Below are 19070 nucleotides of genomic sequence, written 5' to 3'. Positions count from 1 at the left end.
TTATTTACTTGAATTATATTAATATTATTTAAAGATTTTCAAATAACACAATGGTTAATTTACGTATTTAACCTTTTAAAATAGAGTTGTTACGCTATTATCGCCATTAAAATTATTAGTTGATACTAATTTCAAGTATTAAAATATAAAATATTTTATCCAAATATTATTATCTAATTTAGTACACAATATCAGGGGCCATCTCATTCACTTTAGTCTTTTTATTTTTTATTTATTTATTTTTTCTTTCCAATTAGTTTATTGATATATTTACCCTGTTTAATTTGCAGTCTCCTCTTCTCTCTGCTCATCAGGAAGCAAAGCTAAAGAACGAAACCCTCATTTCCTTTTCGTAGAAATTTCTCATTACCGAAACAAGGACCCTAACGATTTAAGGGAACATTGGGCAAGAGAGACAGTTTATGGAATCACTGAGTTGAATCGGCCGAGGAAAGATCTAAGAGACTGCAGTGCGAAAACTACGCGCTAAATGGGTGCTGCCGGCTCGAAACTCGAGAAAGCTCTGGGCGACCAGTTTCCCGAAGGCGAGCGATACTTCGGACTCGAGAATTTTGGCAATACTTGCTACTGCAACAGCGTTTTGCAGGTTTTCCAATTTGTTTTCTTCCTCATTCGAACCTAATTTCTGCTTATACTTTTTTCTTTGTGCGTGTTGATCGCGGTGGGGTTTTTGAGGTTAATTTCTGGCGATTGTTTACTTTGCAATTGTTAGTGATTGTGTTGGTATTTGCTTCCTGTTGAAATGGTCTGAAAATGGTTCTTTGTGCAATAAATCTTCCCCTTAAAATAATAAATTTGAATTATATTCACAGGCCTTCGTGCAATACATCTTCAATTTGCAGTTTAGAAATTTCAAAGTATGTGATAGTTTACGAATGTTCCGCAGATTATAGTTTTGGACGATTATTGTCTTGCCTGTAGTTTTGATTTAATGCAACGTTGTTGCTGGTGCTCTTCTTCATTATTATTATTATTATTTTTTGGCTGGACCATTTAGGTTGGTTCATTGGTTGAGTATTAAGCTGTTTAGTTAGTTTTGGACTGTGTTAGAGGAAGCTTGAGCTCTTTAATTTTTTAACATTATTTTTTCTAAAGTGATAGATTTTCGAAAATCATAATCCAAAGGTCAAATAGCCGATGCTAGAAAGTAAGGTTGTGCTGTCAAATTTTCTCTGACAAATTCATTTGTTTTCGTTCTTCTTATTGTTGTCTTGTTCTCATGTTCCTATCTGGATGTGATCATTGTGGTTATAAAGGTTCTGGTTTGAAGAAATGCATTCATTTATGAAGATATAGTTGTATAAAAACAGACCTATCTGGGGGAGACTTTTGGAAGTTTAAATTGTATAAAAATAGAAGTAAAAGTGGACAAGGGTAGTTGCAACATGCACGAGAATCACGTGATTGTTTGACTGAGAATGTTATCCTCCATTATATTGTGATAACTGTCGACTATCTTTCTAACACAAGTCTATGTTGTAAGACACTAGTTCATGGGAAGAAGTTGTGGAAACATGAATCTTATGATTGTTTGAGGGAGAATGTTATCATCTATCATACCATGATCAGCAGCGAGTATCTTTCTGAACCTAATTCTCCAAGAATCTAGTTCATTGGAAGAATTTTTTTCTTTGAGATGGTAGTTCATTGGAAGAAGTTTTGAAAACATTAATTGACTGAATCCTGGAAAGATTCTTGCGCAGGTCATTGGGAGCTTATCATAAAATATAAATGTTGTATTATTTTTAAGCTGCTAGGAAGTTTTGCATAGATGTTGTCTTCTATTATGTCTTTAGGGCTTCCTAATAATGTTTGAAAATTGTCATCTAGAAATCCTCACTGAAATTTCAATTTTTTTCCTATTTTATGCAGGCACTTTATTTTTGTGTTCCATTTCGCGAACAATTGCTGGAATATTATGCAAATAATAAAAATGTTGGGGATGCTGAGGAGAATCTCTTGACATGCCTCGCCGACTTATTTACGCAGGTGATAGCTCTATAAATTCGTTTTGGTGCTTTAGTGAGTAATAATACTCTTCACTTCTATTACATCAGTTAGTACTTCCCTTAATTCGTCAACTCTTTCCCCTGGAAATTAGAAAATACTCTCTTCCTTCTTAGAACACTTTAATGGTAGAATCTCAATAATGTTCATACTACATTGTTGTAAACAAATAAACTCATAATATTATCACCTTGGGATCCTTTTTTATGGTTATTGAAGTATAATTATTGACTTGTTAATGCTTTTGTTTCACATCTTTTGCCCTTCCATGTCACGATCATCTTGAATGTTGTATTAGGATTTTCTCCATGCTTAATGACATAATTTCTTCCATGGTTTTTGTGATTTTCTTATGTCTTGCCATTTTAAATATGAAAAATTGTGTATGCATGTATGCAGGTCTTAGTATGGTAGACAACCACGATATAATCCTCTTGATGTAGTGGATATGTTACTTATCATCTTTTTTTATGTGGTTTTCAGATTTTTCCGTTAGCATTAACAAACAAAGTTCTTATGATAGATGTTATCGGACTTTATAAGAAGACAAATGTTTTTTCTTTTTTCCCTCTTTTCAATTAGCTGCAAATTTGGTTCTCTGCAAATCAGATTTGATATGCCACCTTGAGATGCATGACAAGCTTTCTGTTGCTCTCCAAGAATTTGATTTATCATATAGACCTTATTGTAAGCAAGAGTTTCTCCTACTTGAGTGCTTCTTTGAAATTTTGTTTTTTGAAGGCAACACATTTTGGTATTTAATTACAATTGGATTGGAAAATTTTCAATGCTTTTCTTCGCAATATTGATTTGAGACATGTTTGTCAGTATTTTCACCTGCATCATTGGGGAAATTACTGTTCATGTGCGATGTTATCTTTTTTTTTATTTGGGGGAGGGGGGGAATTCTCTATGACGTTATTAAATGTCTCTTCTTTGTTAATATCAATAAGTAGTCGGATTGTTTTAATAAAGAATTGTCATGCCAACTCATCTGTGTAGTTTTTATTCTTCTGGAGTCTGCCATTTATTATTATTTTTTTCTCATTTATGTAGATAAGTTCACAGAAGAAGAAAACTGGTGTCATTGCTCCAAAGCGCTTTGTACAAAGACTGAAGAAACAGAATGAGCTCTTCCGAAGCTATATGCATCAGGTTTTTGTTTGCTTATAACCATACTTGATAAAATGAGCTTTGTTTAGGGACATTTTTACAAGGAAAACAAACCTGATGCATATAACTCCACAGAGCTATATGCATTGGTTTTTTTTTTTTTCGTTGGTAATCATACCTGATAAATTGAGCTTTGTTTAAGGACATTTTTAGAAGGAAAAAAAACATCAATAGGATGATAGAAGCTAATAACCGCTGCTGATAAACCATATTGTAATAAAATAGCTTGTGATACACTTGAAAAATCTTTCCTCTTATTGAACTTTGATATATCTTCCTCTAAGATGTAGATTTGAGCTTTGTTTAAGGATGAAAGGGATGAATAGGATGATATAAGCTAACAACCGGCACTGAGTGACCATATTTTAATGAATAGGTTGTGATACACTTGAAAAATCTTTTTCCCTCTTGTAGAACTTTGATTTGTCTTCCTCTAAGATGTCGGTTTGAGGAGAATACTGAAACAGTTTATCTGCTTATTTGAGAGAATGCTCTCCTGAGCGCTTGTTATGCAAGTTTGGTGAAGCAGAATAAGATAAAATTTATACTTAGTCTAGATTTCAAATCTGGTAGATTTGTAATTGTTCATAATTTCCATGGAGAATCTTGCTGGCAATTAGTTTAGCGAAGCTTAATCTGGATAAGCTGGAAACTTTAGTGTATGGCCTGATGGTACAAATTTTATTTTGCAGGATGCACATGAATTCTTGAATTTTTTGCTAAATGAACTTGTTGATATATTGGAGAAAGAGGCTCAGGCTGCAAAAAGTGATCAAGAAACATCCTCACCTCCTGAGAAAATTGCAAACGGGCCAAAGAATCATCTGGCAAATGGTGTTCAAAAAGAGCCGTTAGTTACATGGGTGCACAAAAATTTTCAGGTGATTTTGGCTAGACAATTCACATATTCCGGATCCTGATTTTGCATTTAGTTAAAAGCATTTAACTCTGTTTGTCTTTTTGTATACATGTCTTATCTATTTTCTCTTTGTTTTATGAGTTCAAATGCCATATTATTTGGAATCCAGTTTTTAATTTTGAAATGATGGCCCTGACCAGATCAGCTTAATGGTAGTCTTAGTGTAAGTTTTATTGCTGATACCTTCATTTTCTTTTAATTCCGTGTTAGACCCTCTTAAATACATTGTTAGTGTTGCACCTATTTCCTAATACATTGTTAAATGGTGATCATAATGCTTATTCGAGAATCTCATAGATTGTATGACTATTTGAGCCAGGGAATACTCACCAATGAGACAAAATGCTTGCGATGTGAGACAGTGACGGCAAGAGATGAAACTTTCTTTGACTTGAGCCTTGATATTGAACAGAACAGTTCCATAACAAGCTGTTTGAAAAATTTTAGTTCAACAGAGACTTTGAATGCTGAGGACAAATTTTTCTGTGATAAATGCTGCAGGTAGGTGCTGCATTGACTTGCCACATTGACTTGCCACATTGACAATTGCTTGCATTTTCACCATATTAATGATGGAGTACTTGAAAAAAGTACAATTGATGAATCTTAGGGCACATTAACTTTTGGAAAATTGCAAGTTCTTTCCAAAAATTTTCCAAGAAATGAATAACTGGTAAATTTCAATTTCTAGAAATTAACTTTTGAGAAATTCAGAAAATGTAAATACTTTTTGTATACAGATTGCACTCCCTTGGTGCTCTTTTGATACTTTTTCTTATAAAAAAATTCAGAAAAACAGGAATCAGAAAGAAGAAATATCTTCCATGACTAAACACACAGTACGAGGAAATATTTTTACATGTTACCCAGGTTTTCATAGTTTCAATTGGTAGATTGGTTGATGTGTTGAAAATAATTGTATATGATAAATTCATTCTGTTATTCTAGGCTGTAGATTATGATGTGAACAATTATTGAGCATGAATAATTGATTATTCACCTTTGTTAACAAGCATCCCCTGAAATATTTCCTGAGGTCCTCTGTATAATATTTTTGAATTTAAGAACAAAATTTGCAAATTTCAATGGATGAATAAGAAAAAAGCCTTAGGGCAGGGAAATTCTTTAGGTTTAGGAGTAGACTGTGCTTTTTAACAGTCTACCATTTGTTGCAAGTGATAGTTCGCGAGTCTGATGTTTTTTTTATAAGCATATTCTGATGGTTTGTTCTAATATGTTGCGTCTTTAGACTTGGTTGTCTGAGCTGATATGCTTGAACATGTCCTGTGTTTGGACTTTGCCCATTGTTAATTAAACTTTGGGTATTGTTTGGCATGGTTATGGGTGGTTCGTGAAATAGTGGGAGTTTTCCTAGGGAATGTTTACAGCAAAAAAAGTACTTTTATGAAATTTAGTTAGAAATTTTATAAGTTTTGTATTTAATTCAAGTATAATAACATGAAATTTCAATTCTGAATAAATAATGGAATTGAAAAAATACATTTCAAATTCAATTAAAGCTAATAGAATTTAAAAATGGACTTGATGATTGAAATGAGTAGTTTTTCTATTTTTGTTTTGGTTTTTATCTTTACAGAACCATTTAGGATAAATGGACTTGATGATTAAATGATAAGAATTCTCAAAATTAAGATTTCCAAATGGATTCTACGAAAATAATTCATTTGTTCCATACATAAGCTTATAATCTGACAACAAAATGCTGACAAACCTTCAACATCGTGTGCAGTTTACAAGAAGCACAGAAGAGGATGAAGATAAAGAAGCCTCCTCACATCCTTGTCATTCATTTGAAACGATTCAAATACATTGAACAACTGGGAAGGTACAAGAAGCTTTCTTACCGAGTCGTCTTCCCACTCGAGCTAAAGCTCAGCAACACAGTAGAAGATGCAGACATAGAATATTCACTGTTTGCCGTAGTTGTCCATGTTGGGAGTGGGCCCAATCATGGACACTATGTTAGCCTCGTGAAAAGCCATAACCATTGGTTATTTTTTGATGACGAAAATGTAGAGATGATTGACGAGTCTGCAGTGCAGACATTTTTCGGGTCAGCTCAGGAGTATTCAAGTAATACTGATCATGGGTACATCTTGTTCTATGAGAGTCTTGGTGCCAGTACCAAGAGCTGAGAAGAGGGGGAGGTGTTGATTTTACAAGAGTAGGAAATTCTAGTCATTTGGACTCAATTTTCCTTTCATTTTCCATCCATGCTTTTCCGCCCTACCTTTCTATCTTCTTTTCTGAAAAAATCCGTTGGTGGAGCTCTCAAATGCCAGTGAGATGATATTGGTTGTGAAAAATGTATACTTAGGTGGTTGCTATGTACAGTGGGATGGTGGAAGCACACTGTCCTCTTCATCTTTTTCTTCTTTTCCTTTTTTTTTTTTTTTTTTGGTCCTTTTTACTTTTTCACAATAAGATGAAAAAGAGCAGCAGTGTATATGTTGTGTCTGAGAATTTCACAGCGACAGTTTGTATTTTTACATGGCCTAAAATGTTTTTGACGCTAGAAACACGACGCATATGTACTTGTCCTAACTTTCTTCCCAGGCAAATGATTTCTCCAAGGCCTTGGTTATGTATTTTTGTACTAATTATTGCTTTCGAAATTATGGTTGCATTTTTGCAAGCCTCCAAGCTCATATTAATGGTACAATAAGATCCAAAATTAAACGCACATGGCAGAATGGACAGAGTGATTACATTGTCCTCTTTAGAGTGCCTGATGTTGATAAAATAACATTTAAAATTAATTTGTAAAAGAAGTTTGTACTTCTGATAATGAAAGCGTAATTACACTTTTCTCTTTCGAGTCTCTGACATATTGAGAATTTTTGATTGAGGTAAGCGAGTGCTGGGCCGTATAAATTTGTGCATCTGCGTGTATGAAAGTGAGCCTATATGCTTTGCTTCGATTTTTAAGAAAACAACTTCCAATTGGATTAGGACGACCGTTAGAAATAAATTAAAATATAAACATCTTCAGATTAAGATTAAGGATATTCACTTTGTAGTACACACTGCTCTATTATCATATAATTTGAATTTGGATTAAAAATTTTAAAATAGAAATGAACCAAGTGGCAAAGGCAACCTTACTACACCAAAGTTTTCATGCAATGTCCGAAATTAGGATTGGCTTTCACCTGCTTTATATATATTTTTTGGACCATACCCAAGACAAGGTGCGTTCAACATTCCGAGTTCAAAACCATACTTTTTAAACTAAGAAAGGAAGTCTTAACCATCCAACCTACCAGTGATTTGTACCTATTTTTCCATTTCAATTTTTATACATATAACCAAAGTTGAAGTTAGTGTGAATTTGAACCTCCAAGACCATAATAACAACTTAACTCAGCAGGTAGTAATGATCTCATCCCATTATGCCTATGCTTAGGTTGTGGAAAAACAAATGAAGATTAAGAGAAGTAGAGAATAACGAGAAATGAAAAATGTTACTAACATTTTTGTTTAATGGTTTCACCGAACAACTGAACTATGTGTAGAAGTTCCACTTATTTGTTTCAATTATTTTTAGATCTTTATGGCTTTGCCATTGGTCACATATTCTCGGGAAGCCCCATCGACACTGGCAGAGGTTATCAGCAATCAATAAAACTATTAACCCACTTCGCATCTAAGAGATAAATAGATTAAATTATGGTAAATAACTTACATTTACAGAAGAATTCTGGGGAAGCAGCACATTTTACAGAAGAAATATCATGAAGCATGAGATCAGTCAAGATGCAGTCGGCATATAAGTGTCATCATCCAACAATGCTTCAATATCTATTAGGTCATCATCAAAATAGATAGCTTCTTCTGAGATGTGAAGAACATTGGCAACCTGCAAAATGAGTGGAACATAGAAGTAAGCTCCTAAGGCAAGAGTTTTGTTGTATTTAAGGAGGTAAAACTTCAATGAGTCACTAAGATCCGTCCTGTTGATAGAAGAGGTGATTACAAGTTCTCGAAGCTGAAGCTAATCTATGATGTTACTAAACCAAAAGCCATGATTTTTTAGGGCTATTTTTATTTAGTGCTATGAAAATCTAGTATTTATCATGATATATAATTGGCTAAATTATACAGATGTTGATAAAGTTTGGCGTATATCATAATTGGATCTGCCATTTCAAAAAAGAAAAATGAAGTCCTTGTATAGAAAGTATATCTCAAAAAGAATATTGTTTTTTGAGATAAGAGAATACAAAAAGAATATTGAGTGCGTATGAGAATCTACTGTGTATTTTCTTTTAAAATTTTTCTCACAACGATGACAGAAAATACTTGGTTGTTATTACCAAAAAATGAAAAAAAAAAATCTTTTAGTTATACCAAAAAAATCAAGGGCCTTTATCAAACCTTTCATATTCATTAGGAATTCAAAGCACTAGGGTGAGTTGAAGCCATCCCATTTATCACCAACTACATGCTTCCAACAATATTCCATGCAATGAAGTCCAAAACCAAGAGTCTCATGTATGATGAAGTATAATAATACAAATACCACGTCATTCTCACCGATACGAAGTATCCATCAGTAAACAAAGAAATATTTCAGAGGAAAAATTTCAGTTACCTTGCTTTCCTGGATCTCAGTAACAACATTTAGCAGCCTACGATATTGATCTCTGGCCTCAGGGTACTGGACCATGGACTTAACCCTGGCAAGAGCTTTGTTCAGCCTTTCCTCTGTTTGCTTCCTGCCTTTTTTGAAAAAATCATCATCCTCCTCCTTTGAGGATGTATCTTGCATGCTCTCGGTAACTGCTTCTGATCTAAATCCGCGTAAGCCACTTCCTTTCCGTCTCCAACGCAAGATAATCTTCTCCAATATTCCAACTGACCAAATTATCTTTTTATAGTTTTTCCTGACCTGGTGGCCTCTCACATGGGCCTGACCAAGCAAATGTAAGATTCAATAATAAACAAAATGGTTTTGGAAAAAGGATGGAAAGACAATAATCGTTGAGAATATAAAATAAAAAGCAGAAGATAAAGACAAATGAAAAAATACAAGCAATGATGACCATTCACCTGAATTTTAACAATCCTCTGCCGAATTATTAAAAAATCTTTCCTGCCTTTCCAACCTCGGAACTTATTTTGTATCCGTATTGCAGCAGCATGGGCAGGCTCATCATGTCCTGGCTTGCTGGTTTTAACAGATATGAGTGAAAGGGCATGTTCATCTGACATTCCAGAATTGACATGATTTAACTCTTTTAGTTGTTTCTTTTGGAAGGACTGCACCCTGAAAACTTGATGGATACGAGCAGCAGCTTGAGTAGCATTGCAGACAGCAGCCAATGAATCCTTCAGAGATGATCCCTGAGGTAAATCTCTATAGTTCATTGGTAGTGCACTTTTTTCTGAAATTGTCTCTACAGCTTTCCTGTCAGAGATGTCTGCAGCATCAGCTTGGTTCTCCAAATGAAGAGATGAGAGGTGCGCACTCAAATCAGATTCTGCAAGATAACCAGCAATTCCTTTGTGTCCATTAGCAGAAGCTAGGTCAGCAGCTGTACTACCAGAAGGATATTTGAGAGTTGGATCAGTTAAAGCACCAGGAGCAGCACCAAGAGCAATGAGGGAAGCAACTGTCCGCTCTCTGAAATTCAAAATACATGATAGTAAGGAAAAGTTGAGAGTATCTTGAGTGAAATCAATTCAACAGATATAAAAGGCAGGCTTAAGTAGTAATGCACAGTAGTCATCCAATATAGTGGCATCGCAAGAATCCCTTCCACATGCCTGCTTTGGAAGTAGTTCAACCCTCAACTCCACCAAAAAGAAAAATTAGAACTAAAAATAAAAGCTTTTTTCCTTGCTAAATTCGTTTTGCTATGTTTTCAGTTTGACTTATTTCGCCTATGTTTCAAGATTATTTGCATCATCCTTTCTCTTAAAGAAGAACATTTTATGTGAACTTGTTATGATACTGACTAATGGATCTAGTTATAGGATTATTAAAATGAAAATCTGCAGAAGTTTTTGAGTATTTTTTAGTTTTCCTATCTTTACACATTTTGAAATAAATTAGGACTCGTTAACAGAGAATCCTATGTGATCTCTTGAGTAAGACAAGTAATTGAAACTTGTAAATCAATTAGTCATTCATAATCTATCAACTAAAACAGCTTGGTCTTTTAATAAAAAGAGAAGCAGCTATGCTGGAAGGTATTCTCATAGCTATTTACAACTACCCATATTCCTTATCCTAGCTTACCTGTTCTTCCCTTCAACTACACACCCTACTGCTCACCAATAGAGCAAATAAAATAAAGAGAAGCAATTATTTTAGGAGTTATTCTCTGGAACAGCATTAACGGCCCATCTGTTTCTCCCTGCTTTTCCCCTACTAACACTAACAATACTTCATAAAAATGTAACAAATAAACCGAGAAAATACCACACTTTATGCAGCACATACATCTACCTAATAAAACCATAAACAACATACATAATACCACACATACAACTATCTACTGATTAAACAACACACATAATACCACATATAAACCTTTTTGAAAGATGTTAACTTTTTTACTTATGTTCTTAAAAGAACTGCTTATTTTGAAGAAGGTCTCAAATTTAAAGCAACAATCCTGGCCTATAATCTGAAAAGCAGATGGAGGGAGTTAAAAATCAAAGAACACACCAGACATGTAAACCAAAAACACAATTAAGAGGGGACTTTATTTAAAGGAAGAATCAGAAGATTCTCAAGGCACTCACCTGCCACAAAATGCTGCCCAATGAAGTGCGGTCCATCCATTTACATCACGGAAATTAACATTAACACCAGAAAGTTTTATGGGTTCTAAGGCCCAATCATAGCCAAGCGCAGCTGCAAAATGTATAATACCTTGACCACCCTCATCTAGTACATTTGGGCCTTTTCCACCTTCAGCTGCCTTCTGCAAGAGCCATGAATGCAAATTCTCTTTCAGTAACTTTTGAAGCAACTGGTCCTTTACCTTTTCAAGGGAGAATTGGGGCCCTGAAGCAAGCATTAACATTTGGTCCCATTCATCAGGGTTCTCCAACAGCAATGGACTGATTTTACTGCTTAGGTGAGATACATCATGTACACTGGTGGCATTAGAATTTTGACAAACAGAACTCAGATGCAATAATTTCCCAAACCGCATCTGAAGATGTTCAATTGCACTGCCACTAAAATTCTCTTCCTTATCCTTACTTTGAATGTGGCCAGTCCTGTATTCAAATTCCCGCACTTCACTACATGCTAATCTATTCGAACATGTTACATAGAAAGGAATGGTTCCAGCCTCGTGCATCGGAGTGCAGCAACGAAGAACACCATCTGCTATAACCTCTGCTGGAACTTCCACTTCTCCAAACATACATGACCATTTGCAATTTTCTGCCTCTAGTTGACTCTTTAAGAACCTTCCCGTGATCAGAACCTGCATAATTTGCAGAACAAATGACAAAAGATTATGAAAAGAATTGAATATCAGTAATTTACTAGGAGTTTAATTCAGATAGATAAAGTTATCACATACCTTAACCTCTATACCTACATACGTCCAGTTTGGTGAGAAATCAATAATGCTAAAGAGCTGGTCCTGGGCAAGGGAAGGACTCATCATATATACATCCAAGTGTCTTCCAGATGAAATGGAATCATGCACACCAGTTTCACTATCAACAGAGTCCCAGTAAGCACCAGAACTGGATTGCATATGCAATTCATTTGCATCTCCAAGGTCATTTACATCACCAAGTTCTTTACTCATCCAGCGGTTGAAACTGTCGAGCTTTTTCAAACCTTCTTCAGCAAAAGAACTATCTAACAAATGTGGTTTCGCAGCAAAAGAATAAATGGATTTTCTATCCACAGCCAGACTGCTCTCTGAACCTGGTTTCAGTTCTGTGTTCAAGAGTGGCATTGGAAGGTCGTTTATCCCAGCAAGATCGTTTTGCACATGTGGATGCGGACTGTAGGGGTTAAGAGGGTTGACTAAATCAATATATTTAGTTTCTTGTTCTTGGAACTCGGATGTAAGATCATGTACAAAGTCTGAATGCAGCTTCTGATCTGTAGTCCCTGTTGGTAAATCTGAAGAATCTCTTTTGAAAGCCTGCATATACAGTGAATTAGAGAGGGTGATTTGCTTACCAACTACCTCATTGAAGCTCCTAGATATTAAACTACTCACAACCAGAATCAGATTAAATTTTTTATTTATCTCATTGTAAAATGCCATTCAAAAGTCAATAATTAGAAACAGACACGGCAAGAGGATGAAATTATCTCAATAATGAGAAAATATCTCAGTGGAGCATTCAAAATTTTGGAACTGTCTGAAATTTAGATAAATAATAATGTCTAACAAAAAGTTAAACCTATCTGCACCTTCCACTCCTGTGAGACCTGTATTTGACTGTCAAACTCCTGCCTTCCGCTAATGCTGTTGGTTAAAAATTGCCCAGGTATTTCACGGTCTTGTTTAGGGAATGCTCTAATGGTATCAGATTGCGATGAGACACATGAAGGTTGGAAAGGAACAGATTCAACAGCAGGAGTACCATTTCCCAAGACATTCTCCCGTGACCAAAAGTCTAGATGTTTCTTGGGATCATATGTCAAACCTGTGTCATTTCCGTCTTTACATTTATTGGCCTGACTGAGTGAAAAATCCATCCCACTAATGGTTGATAAGTTTCCTTGATAACCATCTGCCAAAAGTATCACCTTGAATTTAGAAAAGTCATTCTACATGCATATTTCATGTATTAAAAGGATATATATATTAGATCATGACAAAATAATGGAAAATGTCAAGTTATACGCTTTTACTCGAAAATGGAACAGTAGAATAAGGGTCATAATATCCAGCATTAATATTCTCCATTGCAGGTTGTTGTGGCTCGAGAGAAGAGTGAAATCTCGAACTTGCTTGTTGATTATAAACTGTACAATATATTATTGCATATAAGAATATGAAAATTAAGGCATCTGGAAGTCAGAAAAAGGAGTCCTAGTTCTTCTAAAATGTGTAAATTTTTTTTATAAATTATTAATAGTACATATTCCAAGCTTAAAAGGTGCACCTGATTCAGCATCCTCATATTCTGTTGCCTGAGTACCATTCACACTTGTTGCATCTGTAGTTTGAGAATGCATGTGGTGATCACTATGATGAAAAATGGAAGAGGCAGCAGTATCCAACTCATTAGATATAGCTTCTTCAGCTTCTTGAGAATATGGAATAGTTTCTCCAGTTTCTTTGATTCGGTTAAAATGTGCCCTACTGCTCTGCTATTTTTCAGGGGTAAATAACAATAGAGAGAGAGAATTTCAAGGCGAAAATCTCAATACTTAGAAAAAATTTTCAGTGCTGCATAAGACAACCAATAATATGAACTAACTTATGGTCCTTCTTGGTCAAACAAAAAACACTAACAGCATTGTGAGGAACAACTGTTTAAGCATATTCCAGTTGGAAACTAAAGAGAAAAGATAGATCAGTTTAATCCATGACATAGCATTTAAGATTTACAGTTTCCACAGAGGAGATTTTGTGGCTTTTACAATGTCAGAGCATTGTTCAGAGTTTCTAAAAGTATTAAACCCAGCCCCTTCCTATCTAAATAAAGCCTAAATATCCAAAAGTAGAGTGACGATTTTCAGATGAGGGCAATAATAAAATCAGAGTGATGTTCAAGCATATGAGAATTTAAAGGGATGGTCTTCTTTGCTTTCATTGCGAAATTTGAGGCAATAATGGTCTTCTTTGCTTTCATTGCGAAATTTGAGGCAATAAATACCATTTTGCTCTTCATTCCAAAAGCCTTTACACAGTAAATAATTGCCATAGTTCATGATAATGTCTAAGCCATGTCTTTTAAAATCCCCCTAACTAACTACTTTCTAAGGGGCTATGAGCAAAACCGTTCTACCAAGCCTTCCGCCTTTTGAAGAGAGGAGTGAACAGAAAGGAGAATTGCCAAAGAGAGAAACTGATGGTACTCTCGATTAAAAAGAGAGGAATAAGGAGCTAAGAGGCCCCACTGTACTTGAGTTCATAAAAGAAAGTTTATTAGTTTCCAGCAAGTCTTAGAAATTATCCTCTTGTTAAAAAAGCCTGTGAGAAATGCCTTATAATTAGGATTTCATGGGCAAGATCACTAGATTCGGGCGTGAGAAAACCTAGCAATCTCTTTCCTAATCAATTGTACCAGCCTTTCCAGCAGTCCTTCGTTCTCCATTCCAGTAGTAAAGATCCTTTTAAGTTGATATAGATGATTCACAGCAATTCTAAGACACTTTCGCACATAAAGTATCAATGTCATAATTTCCTCCAGTTCATGTGGGTATCAGTCTAGTACTTTCTTTACCAAATCAGCCAAGTGATATTTAATAAAAAAAAAATCCACCAAGCGATAACTATATTCTTTGTAAACTTTACCACAAAGATGTGCAAGCAAGCAATGAAAAAAATAAAAAACAAATGAAAGGACATAATCTAACCGTTACTTCTCGGTAGTGGACAAGCACTATATGTGAGAGCTCCCTGCAATAACATTTAATCAATTACTTAAGTAAGCAACTAAAAGAAAATTTTATCTTATGAAAAAGGGAGATTAAGTATCCTCTACAGATATTTCTTTTTGTTTTTTACAGAAGAAGGAGATATCATTGAAAAGCACTAACAAAATAATATTTGAATCTTAATTCTTGCCTTGGATTAGATAACAAATTCCAGGACAAAGATTATAAGTTTTCCAGCTATCACCTAAAAAATTATTCCTTTTTAAGTTAAATTTAATACTACATTCACGAACAAATGGATCTATAACCAGCCATAACCAAGTCCTTTTCTTTCAACACCAAAAAAAAACTAACATTTATGCTTATGCACAAGGAAGGTAGCGAAATTGACTACCATTTGCTAGGCTCTTTAAGATTCGCAAAAATGTAAAAAAGTTTCTAAATTCTTTAAAATTCACAAAAATGTACAAAAAAATTGAGAAAACATTTGGTATCCCAAACACATGAACAAGTAGGACATATGACAATTTTTAGGTTAAAAGAGTTTTCTGCAAAAACAGCAAAGCCAATTAAACTTCTATGACCTTAAAAAATAGAACGAACTTACTCTTCAAGCAACCAATAACAGCGTCTCTGGAAATTTTCGTTTTCTTCTCCATGGGCATAGTAGCAATGCAAGACATCCACACTTCCAGCCTGAAATAGTGTACTTCTGCTCAATATCCTAATTGGAAACAAATAGTTTTCCCAAGAAAAGAGTACTAATGACAGTTTGTAAGACAACATGAGAATGGTAACATCTTGCATATGACAACTTACACTTAACTATCTTTTACTAAGATTCCAAAAAAACATCTCCTACTAAAATTAGGGCAGAGCTTCCCAATATTAAAAGGGAAATAAAAACAATCATTCTTCAATTCATACCTTCAGCCTTTCATGAGCTTCTTTTACCGTCTTACCATCTTTTTTCTTCCTCCAGTTATGGCCATCTTTTCTAAAGTATCTAAGCACCTTCCGGTCAAAAAGAAAAAGTGAACCACCTGAAAGTATAGGTGAATGTCAATCTAAATGTGCACAAGATCACACCCACATTGAAGATTTTGATGCATACAACTGTAACCACATGGATTTCCTAAAAGAAAATATTGAAACTTGCAACAATTGGCAATCTCGTATAAGTAGAATGCCATCAAAATTCTGGCTCCCTTAACAATCATTCTAATGTAGAAATCAGTTTTAGAACTCCCATAATTTTTCTTTTGCAGAAATAGTATAGAAACTTAGACATTGAACCATCATAATTTGATAAATAATAAAAAGAAGAATATTGCATCAGAAGATGAAAAAATTTGAGTTGAGCACTCTTTTGAACAGAGCTGAGCCTGAGAGAATCACATCTGAAGCAAGATCCAAATGCATATAGATATTATTATTTTAGAACATTCATAAAAAATAACTAATAAGAGCCTATAATCACCTTAGTACCATGTCTGAAGCACCTCAGTCTCATAAAAACATCAATGAAATTGTTAAACCCCCCCCCCCCCCCCCCCTCCCTTTCCACGGATCGATTCAAAAGTTAGGGTAATAGTACCATGCTTGATCATACCAGAGATTTTAATAAGTAAGAAGAATGAGTTGAAAACTATGAAAAATCAAAGATGCACACAAGAACACAATCCACATATGCAAAGGAGAATCCATATGCCCAGCACAGACACAAATTATTAGTCCATAATTAGAGGAGATGTACATTTAAGTTCACATAGAAAGGATGATGTAGAATGGACTAGGTTTAAAATACCTAAATAGATTAGCAACTATCAATTCTTAAATAGAAAACTATGTATTATTTAAGAGTTTATATGAGTAACTTTAAAGCTTTATTTTTTTTTAGTATTTAGTTTTTCTCTCTTTATTAGTATTAGTATTTCTTAGTTAAATCCCATTTGGAAAAGGTTGCTTAGTAAACATTCAAATAATAAAGTAATCTCACTTTTGAAAAAGAAGTTAATTATTAAAAAAAAAATTACTTGAGAATTTTCTCAATTTTCTGATTGTATGATGCAATTAAATTCTTTAGAGATAATAACCAAAAAATTTTTAAGTCTCAGAAATCCTAGATGTGATTTTTAGGTTTTATCCCAAATTCCTAAATAAACAAACTAACCTTCATTTCTCCTATATCAGAAGCAAATAAATGGTATATATCCAAGATGACTATTGTTATTTGGCATAAAGATTTCTAATAGTATCAATTATAATGACATACAAATTTAATAGAGGGGAAAAGTCATACTTGGTGGCATATTTTGTGCTTCAGGAGCAATGCGAAATCTCTTATAATTTTGAAGAATTTCACAAATTTCAGCAGGGCGTAGCCACCGATGTTGTGCTTCTGAGAGTATTTGCTCAATATCTGTATCCAACGCATTTCACCAGATGATAGTTAATCAGTAAGCAGAAAAGAAATTCACAGGAGAAATGTCAGAACCATAATAATAGCCACAGTGTTAATGGCAATCCTCAATTTCTTATTTCACAAGTGAACTGCTTGACTTTAAAAGAAAATTTCAATTGATGAAGAGTACAGTGAAAAATAACTTCCTATCATCGAAATAATCTGAATGAGAAATAGTCAATTAATTGTTGTGAGTTTGACTACCTTCTCTTCTGGGATACCAAAACATCAAAATCGAACTGAGAAGACTACTTCAATGAGAAGAGGGATGTAGCAACTAGACTAAGACCAGGCCAATTAGAATACAGCTACTTTATGAGTGTATAAGGATAGAGCATTATAGTTAGATGATAGAGGATAGGAAATCATAAACTAGACAGAAAGTAAAAGTTATTGAGGTGAAGTTAGTTAAATTTAAACTCAGTACTAAATCGCATAATTGACAATGGATTTAATAACTTAATTCATGACTGCAGGCGTTTTTCTGTAGTTTGGACATTGTAGGCCATATTCCTTTCCTCGTGGAACAAACTCATAAGGGCTTCCTTTCCAGGCTTATCTGTGTCAGAAAAGAACACTATGTGGTATCTTGCAAACTCTTCATAACAGTAAATAGTGAGCAAACAAGTAAAATACGCCAGTGCAACAAAATGAAACGCACTGATGCATAGTTTAAGAAGAAGTTGGAGCGTAGTCATACGGTGTGCCTAATTACTCCTCCCCTAAAAGTAATTTAGTTCGCTTTTCACTGTAACAAACAGATAAAAACAAAAGCTTCCATAGATAAAATCCAGAGAATCTCAAAAAACCCCCGAAGTTCTTCAATACAAAACCATCAAATCCACGGAGAAACACAAAATGAAAATTGAACTACTGAAAAAAAATTTAATCACCACAACTAGAAAAGCAATCGCGATCATACTCTCACATACAATCAAGCCACAACCGAAACTTAAAGAACAGAAACAAAACGTTCATTTGGTTTACCTAATGGATTGCCAACAGCATAGCGCTTTGTTTCCGCCATTGACGATGTTGTTTCTCCAATGCAGTCTGATCTCAAAACCTGCAAGCGGACATCCACAGAGCACTGTGGGAAAACAAAAAAGCAGATGAACAGGAGCTTTTTTTTTTTTGTAGATAGCACTAGCAGAGGATGTGAAGAGGGGGCGAAGTGAACAGAAAATGATAATTATATGGTGATAACAACTTTAAGTTTGAAATAGAATCTTCGAGGATAGTGAGATTTACGCGGTGTTGTAATTAAACGGAAGAGGAAGGGATCGGTGTCGGGATTGAATTTCAGAATTGGAGTCACTGTTTGTAGTTAAGGGAGTTGGTGGTGGACTTTGTCAGTCCCCTTTGACGTAATTTCCGGAAAGCTGCCTTTTTTTTTTATTGATTTATTTATTTGGTTTTTCATTTTTCGTTTTTTGTTTCTTCTAATTTTTCACTGCAAAGTTTTTAATATGCCATTAAAAATCAAATAATTAATTAGAAAATCTATATATAATTTCAATTTTTTTTACAAATAAGAGTACGAAAATTTTATTTTATTTCTAATGAGTTATTATCATAAAATTTTAACTTTAATTTTATAAATTAATTTAAAATTTTAACTATTAAAATATAGCATACAAACATAATATATTATGAATGGTCAAACTGAAGACTAATAATATTTTAAAGCTGATTTAATGATTTTTTTATTTCTATAAATAACTAAATAAAATATAAATCTTATTTGTTAACTTAAATTTTTATCAAATTATAATTTAATATCAGGAAATTGTGAGAAAATAAATAGAAACAACCATTTTATGTATTTAGATAAAAATTAAAATCAATTATTCAACTGTTATTATTAATTGCTTACATTATCATGAAAATATAAATTTGAAGATAATTATTTGACTGTTATTACT

General features: G+C 34.1%; 2 protein-coding genes across 4 annotated transcripts; one reads left to right on the top strand and one right to left on the bottom strand.

The window, feature by feature from the left end:
• The first annotated feature begins 271 nt into the window (after positions 1-271).
• On the top strand, positions 272-6714 carry UBP3 (ubiquitin-specific protease 3). Its single transcript, XM_022031391.2, has 6 exons — positions 272-607; positions 1894-2010; positions 3085-3183; positions 3894-4082; positions 4440-4621; positions 5871-6714. Exons 1-6 carry the CDS (start codon positions 491-493, stop codon positions 6274-6276), a joined length of 1110 nt encoding a protein of 369 aa, XP_021887083.1. The 5' UTR covers positions 272-490; the 3' UTR covers positions 6277-6714.
• Positions 6508-18504, bottom strand: SR1 (signal responsive 1). 3 transcript variants are annotated; one of them, XR_015812876.1, is made up of 14 exons: positions 18133-18504; positions 16984-17103; positions 15609-15724; positions 15289-15377; positions 14661-14703; positions 13241-13448; positions 12987-13100; positions 12543-12865; positions 11689-12267; positions 10895-11589; positions 9194-9767; positions 8736-9053; positions 7827-8000; positions 6508-7739 (listed from the first exon to the last, which is right to left on the bottom strand). XR_015812876.1 is itself a non-coding variant. In XM_088206545.1 (13 exons), exons 1-13 carry the CDS (start codon positions 18170-18172, stop codon positions 7893-7895), a joined length of 3327 nt encoding a protein of 1108 aa, XP_088062671.1. In that variant the 5' UTR covers positions 18173-18504; the 3' UTR covers positions 7781-7892. The 3 variants fall into 3 exon arrangements, 2 of the variants coding, with proteins under 2 accessions (XP_088062671.1, XP_088062672.1); XM_088206545.1 differs by lacking the exon at positions 6508-7739 and having other exon boundaries at positions 7781-8000; XM_088206546.1 differs by lacking the exon at positions 6508-7739 and having other exon boundaries at positions 7781-8000; positions 13241-13445; positions 18133-18503.
• Positions 18505-19070: the final 566 nt, after the last annotated feature.

Source organism: Carica papaya, chromosome 6, assembly GCF_054855325.1.
Source record: "Carica papaya isolate Zhongbai chromosome 6, ASM5485532v1, whole genome shotgun sequence".
Lineage (NCBI taxonomy): Eukaryota > Viridiplantae > Streptophyta > Magnoliopsida > Brassicales > Caricaceae > Carica > Carica papaya.
This window is presented reverse-complemented; position numbering and strand designations above follow the sequence as displayed.

Bases quoted from the DNA above. Each gene is read 5' to 3' on its own strand.
- UBP3 (XM_022031391.2), top strand. From the start codon at position 491: ATGGGTGCTGCCGGCTCGAAACTCGAGAAAGCTCTGGGCGACCAGTTT. The intron at 2,011-3,084 runs GTGATAGCTCTA...TCATTTATGTAG, and splicing joins TCGCCGACTTATTTACGCAG to ATAAGTTCACAGAAGAAGAA. The intron at 4,622-5,870 runs GTAGGTGCTGCA...CATCGTGTGCAG, and splicing joins TTCTGTGATAAATGCTGCAG to TTTACAAGAAGCACAGAAGA.
- SR1 (XM_088206545.1), bottom strand. From the start codon at position 18,172: ATGGCGGAAACAAAGCGCTATGCTGTTGGCAATCCATTAG. The intron at 15,725-16,983 runs GTATGACTTTTC...CTATACTTTCAG, and splicing joins AGCACAAAATATGCCACCAA to GTGGTTCACTTTTTCTTTTT. The intron at 14,704-15,288 runs GTAAGTTCGTTC...ATGTTATTGCAG, and splicing joins TGTTATTGGTTGCTTGAAGA to GGAGCTCTCACATATAGTGC.